This window comes from Carcharodon carcharias, chromosome 15 (assembly GCF_017639515.1).
Source record: "Carcharodon carcharias isolate sCarCar2 chromosome 15, sCarCar2.pri, whole genome shotgun sequence".
In the NCBI taxonomy this organism is placed as follows: domain Eukaryota; kingdom Metazoa; phylum Chordata; class Chondrichthyes; order Lamniformes; family Lamnidae; genus Carcharodon; species Carcharodon carcharias.
In genome coordinates, this window is record NC_054481.1 from 135,757,372 (window position 1) to 135,763,911 (window position 6,540).

The window sequence follows — 6,540 nt, forward strand, 5'->3', positions numbered from 1 at the left end:
TTTTAGTTAGATTTCAATAAAATTTGACGATTAATAAACAGGTGCTCAGATAATGGAGAATTCCTCTTGTTTTAGTAAATAAACTATATTACACAAATATGCAAATACAGCAGAAAGAAATTAAATGCAAAGCAACCAGGAAAGTTGCAGTAGATGCAGCATTAATCTTTAGTGTAATATTAAAAAAAAAAAGGTGATTTGCTGTCAAAACTGTTTCTCTAATGCAAATACAATGAGAGAGAGAGCCACGAGGAATAAATGGTTCTAATTAGCACTCCTGAGACCTTTTTTATTAAACAGGAGTTGAACTTAGCCAGAAATTATGGCTTGTCCACTCATATTTTGCCATCCCTAAGGACACAAATGCACAGATCATGAAGTGAGTGTGCTGATCTCCACTGCAAATCCCAATAAACATTTGTGATGTAAATCTCAGCAGTGGGATGTTAAATTGTAAAACCTAGATCTGTGATACAGCCTCTGACTTGTGTTTGTTTTGTTAAAATCTTAAGGCAAAGCTCGTCCATACAAGTGTATTCATAGAGGCTAATGCTGAAACACACGTGCCTAACTATAGGCAAGCTGGGGTTGGCTACCCTTGGCAAGAAAATAAAGCAGTGTAATCATAACCACTGCTTCAATTTTTCGACAGCACATGCTGGTAACTGTTCTATTGTTCCAAATTACAGCTTCTCTGGACCCATCTTTTGTTTTCTTATCTCAGTTACAACCCCAACTCCACATTTGCTTCATCGCTTTTGGTCAATAAATCTCTCTGGTCTTCCATACTATCACAGACCTACACTTTCTTCCCTTTGCTTCCACTGCCCCCTGCCCCCTCACCCCCTCTCCCATTCCCCTTTCTCTGTACTTGCTTAAAACCACATACCTGTCTAAATTTTTCCAGTTCCGATGAACGTTATCAATTTGGAACATTAACTCTATTTCTCTTGCTGCTGTCTGACCTGCAGAGTACTTCCAATACGTTACTGTTTATATTTCAATGTGATAAGTAAATTGGTTTCATTGTATACAGTTAGTCAGTATTTTATATGCATGCATAGTGCCTACATTAATGAAATCCAGAACCAGTATTCTGAATGGATCAACATTTTCAGTGGTATCACTATTTCTTGAGATGATACAACAGCTTCTAAAAATAGCTGCATACAAAAACATCACAAATAAAAATACCATAAAAGTGGAAAATAACTTTTAGTTCAATCAGGAGCAGACATGGAGAGTTTAATGAAAGTCTCTGAATTCAGGAAGTAGAAGGTCAAGATCTCACTTGGTAAACATATCATTCGCTATGCTAGTGAGTGAAGGGTTTTAAAAGCTATTATGGGTTTGACCAGAAACTCCATCTAAATCAACACAACAAATGGAATTATTCAAAGTACAACCATTTTCCTAGTTCTGTTGTGTATTATGTATAACTCAGTGTTACTAGTAACACAAGCCATGGAAACGTGAAGAGGTCACAATATAACCATGCTGTCACCGTATGATGAGTAGATTCAAAATATTGGCCAGGGTTTTCCAGCCCTGACGAGGTGGGTCATGCGGCAGTGGATGTGACAAGTCATTCAAATGTCCATTCACTGTGGCAGCACCAGAAGATCCTGCTGGCAACAGGGGCTGGAAAATTCTGGCCATAGTCTTCTTTCCTTCATTAAAAAATGTATTTTAAAAATCTATAAATATTTAATTTGAAAGAATTAGAAATGCCATCCTTTAATTGTATACTTTTATAGTTTAAAAGCATTAAATACTCATTTGTCCATCTACATACTGACAAGGCCGAAGAAAAACCTTAAAACAATGAGGCACAGTCACCTGTCTGCATTAAATTAAAATCTACCTTTTTATTAATGCTGGTCCCTTTAAATGATGGTGGGTGGGGGAATCGGGCATGTGAGGTTGGGGGATTGGTGGGGAAAGAAGCAAGTGAGCCTATCCCAAAGTTTAAATGCCCCCCTCTGTCACAGACCCTTGCTGCAGCTGATCAAATCACATGTTTTGATCACGATTTCATTTAGTACCAATAATATGATCAGGTTGGACTTTAACTGCACCGCGATTTGGTTAGAGCAAACATCAAAAATAATAAAAAGGGAGTAGCTAATAAAATCATTGGTCCCTTAGAGGATTTGGGCTGAGGAATTAATAATGGAAACAAGGAATAAGCAGAGACTTTGAACAAGTATTTTGCATCTGTCTTCACAGAAGAAGATTAATCCCATTAATGGTAGAAGTTCAAGGAGCAAAAGGAAGGGAGGAACTTAAAGCAATCACTATCACTAGAAATAAAGTACTAGGAAAACTAATGGGACTAAAGGTTGACAAATCCCCTGCACCTAATGGCCTGTATCCTAGGGTCTCTAAACAAGTGGTTAAGGAAACAGTGGACATATTGGTTATAATCTTCCAAAATTCCCTAGATTCTGGAAAGATTCCAGTGGATTAGAAAACAAATTTAACCTCTCTTTTCAAGAAAAGAGGGAGACAGAAATCAGGAAACTATAGGCCAGTTAGCCTAACATCTGACATTGGGAAATCCTGGAATCCAGTATTAAGGAAGTAGTAGCAGGACATTTAGAAAATCACAATCAGGCAGAGTCAATATGGCTTTGTGAAAGGGAAATGGTGTTTGAGAAAATTATTAGACTCCTTTAAGGATGCAACAAGCAGGATGGATAAAGGTCAACCTGTAGATGTAGTGTCTTTGGATTTCCAAAAGGCAATCGATAAGATGTCACACAAAAGGTTTCTATACAAGATAATAGCTCATGTTGTTGGGGTAACACTGTGACTTAGTATGGATACAGGATTGGCTAACGAACACCTTGAATGACAAGGGAGTCAAAGGGTATAGAGGGTTGACAAAAAAATGGAGTTGAGGCCACAATCAATGGGAGGCTATGGGGTAGTGGTATTGTTGCTAGGCTAGTAATTCAGAGACCCAGGGTAATACTCTGGTGGACCTGGGTTCAAATCCTGCCATGGCAGATGATGAAATTTGAATTCAATAAAAATCTGGAATTAAAAGTCTAATGATGACCATGAAACCATTGTTGTTGTAAAATCCCATCTGATTCACTAATGTCATCTGCTGTCTTCTGGCCGACATGTGACTCCAGATCCACAGCAATGAAGTTGACTCTTAAATGTCGCCACAACTAGCGATGGGTAATAAGGAGGACATGAACAAATAAAAAAAAAATCAGATCAGCCCTGATCTCATCAAATGACGGAGAAAGCTCAAGGGGCCTACTCCTACTCCTATCTTGTATGTTTGTAACAGAAATTTGGGATAATGGTTCATTTTCAAGGTGACAAACAGCAACTAGTGGGGTGCTGGGGCCTTAACTATTTACTGTTTACAATCCATGTTTATGACTTGGATGTGAATTTAGCCAAATTTGCTGATGATACAAAATAGGTGGGAAACCAAGTTGTGAGGAGGACACAAAGTCTGCAAAAGGATAGAGACAGGTTAAATGAGTAGGCAAAAATTTGGCACTCGGCATATAATGTGGGAACATGTGTGGTTATGCATTTTGGTAGGAAGAATGGAAAAGCAAAATGTTATTTACATGGAGAGAAACTACAGAATGCTGCCATACATAGGGATTTGGATGCCTTTGTACATAAATCACAAATTATTAGTATGCAGATACAGCAAGTCATTATGAAAGCAAAAGGAAGATTGGTGTTGCAAGCCAATGGAGTATAAAAGTAGGGAACTCTTGCTACAGTTGTACAGGGCATTGGTGAGAGCACACCTAGACTATATATAGTCTTGGTCTCTTATTTAAGGAGGTATATACTTGCATTGCAGGTAGTTCAGAAAATGTATGCTAGGTTGATTCCTGGTGGTGTAGTAGTATTGTCACTGGACTAGTAATTCAAAGACCCAGAGTAATGCTCTGGGGATCCAGGTTCAAATCCCATCATGGCAGATAGTGAAATTTGAATTCAATAAAGAAAATCTGCTGTTTAAAAAGTCCATCTGGTTCACTAATGCCCTTTAGGGAAGGAAATCTGCTGTCCTTACCTGGTCTGGCCTACATGTGACTTCAGACCCACAGCAATGTGGCTAACTCTTAAATGCCCTCTGAAATGGCCTAGCAAGCACTCAGTCCTAGCCAGTGATGCCCCATCCCATGCATACATTTTAGAAAAAGGTACTGTCTTATGAGGCAAGTTTGAGCAGGTTCAACCTGTACTCATTGGAGTTTTGAAGAGGTGATCTTATTGAAACATAAGATTCTGAGAGGTCTTGATGGGAGATGCTGAGGAGATTCTTCCAATCATGTGGAATGGGGGCAAAGTTTCTGGATAAGGGGTTGCCTGTTCAAGACAGAGATGAGGAGGAATTCTTTTCTCAGAAGATTATGCATTTTTTTACCCAAAAAAAGCTGTGGATTCTGAATAATTGAATATGTGTTAAATATATATTTATAAGGCTGAGTTAGACAGTTTTATTTAACTTTGGAGGAATCAAGGGGCTACTCTGAAGCTCTCCATTACGTTCATATTCAGCATTTGGGGTTGTAAATTATCTATGAGTTTTTCTTTTATTTGGGATTTCTTCACTCTCTCAATGAGTGTATAATTATTTTGCACCTATTGCACCTAAACACAAGTTATTAGGAAAGATTCAGGTTATAATCCTGTGTGTTATGTAACTCTTAACTATCCTTTTCTTTAGAATGTAAGAAAAGGCCATTTAAATCATTTAGCTTGGGTTCCTGCTCAGGAATCTTTAGTAATTAAACTGGAATTTTGAGAAAAATGTGCAGTGGAATATATTTTTGACATCCTTTTTCGCTTCGCAATAGAGAAAAAGGATGAGTTGCTAACATGCATTAAGTACTAATCATCATCTTGTAGGATACAAAGAACTGATTTATTTTGAATTCCACATTCCTCCAATGTCTTTGACAGGTCACTAAAGCTTCTCCTAGGCACATCCATGGTTTCAACCACGGAGTTAGCATAGTTGGCATTGCTCTTCCATTCAGCCACTGACAGGATTGTTTGTAGTGTGTCTGAAGGCCTGAAGCAGCGTTCAAATCTCTGGCCTGACGGGTACCTCACAGCAAGTTGCAATCTTGGCTCGGATTCTGATGGTTCATCAGGTAAAGTGGTTGCTCGACTCTGGGACAATTGTATTTTTAAGGTTGCAGCGCTGGATTTAGAGAGTGGCGGCTTCTGCTGCTTGCTTGATTTGAATTTTTGTTGAAGGTCAGTTTGCAGATTAAGTTTATTGGTTTGTTGTGCTATAGTCCTTATTCCACCATCACTGGATTCTCTCCTTCCAATGGATGGTAGAACTCTGTACCTATTTAAGGATGAGGATGGCCGAGATGGAATTTGATGGAGAAGTTCTGGAACATTCTCATTAGTCACTCGAGTGATCCTGGTGGGTGGATGTAACATAGAAGGTGAAGATGGAGGACTGTTGCCTGGGTTACTAAAAGCAGATGGAACTGGAATGGAATATGAACAAGTCTCTGGACTGTGAATATAAGCAGAGTTGGGACGGCTACGACCTTTTGCAGATTTAGGCCTTGGAATATTCATGGTGCTTGTGTTGGGCTCTACAATGGGATGTACAGGAAGTTCAAAAGAAGAAATGCTTTTGAATCCTGAGGATGGCCGACTAGTTGGTTCTGCAGCTGCCATTTCATCCTTTTGTAACTGTAAAAAAATGCAAGAATGGATTAAGTATGGTACTTGCAACTATTCAGTACTTTATCATATTCAAATGAACATGTAGATAAAATTCAAACCAATTAAATATAAAGTGAAACATTTTTGTAGGAAAAATAGGGAGAGATATTACATCCTAATTGGTACAATTTTAAAGGGATGCGAAAAGCAACAGCCAAGCCGGCCAGCAGAGCAAGCATGCCAATGCTGTGGAGCGAAGAGCCCCCACAGGTGAGATCTGTGTACTGCAATTTCAGCCCAATGCTTTCAGTGCAACAGGATTGAACACTGGCAAACTGCGCAAGACAAATACTCTGAAATACACAGAAGGCTCAAAGATCATCCACACAGTCAAGACTGCAAGCCTGGATGACACACACCCATGTTTCTTGGGTGAGGTCAGTGATCTTGGTTTCTCATTTTGGAATGTGGACATTTCAGTCAATGGCCAATTAACAAATTTTAAATTAGACACAGGAGCCAGCGTAACAGTCCTGTCGGACAACCTCTGCTGGCCAGTTCGAGTGTTTGGGCTAAAATCTTTGTATGTGGAAGCAGGTTACAAAGCAGATAGAATGTTAAGCTTTATAAATAGAGGCATAGATTTGATGAGCTGACAGGTCTCCATCTGTGCTGTACCATTCCATCATTGCAAAGCACTTCACTCAAATGTAATTATGTTTAGAATAATGACAATCGTTATTTAAGCAAAGCCCCATAAATGTTCTGAAAATGGTTTAAATGAAGTTTTAATGTCAAATTTGAAAAATGGCATTTTTAACTACAAGACACTCCCTCAGTATTGAGGCTGAACTGATC

The 6,540-nt window shown here is 38.9% G+C and overlaps 1 protein-coding gene across 1 annotated transcript; it reads right to left on the reverse strand.

Annotated features, from left to right (window-relative positions):
- Positions 1-4,881: 4,881 nt before the first annotated feature.
- Positions 4,882-5,691, reverse strand: ubxn10 (UBX domain protein 10). The gene has a single exon (XM_041207439.1). It carries the CDS (start codon positions 5,590-5,592, stop codon positions 4,882-4,884), a length of 711 nt encoding a protein of 236 aa, XP_041063373.1. The 5' UTR covers positions 5,593-5,691.
- Between the last annotated feature and the right edge of the window lie 849 nt (positions 5,692-6,540).

Bases quoted from the DNA above. Each gene is read 5' to 3' on its own strand.
- ubxn10 (XM_041207439.1), bottom strand. From the start codon at position 5,592: ATGAATATTCCAAGGCCTAAATCTGCAAAAGGTCGTAGCCGTCCCAAC.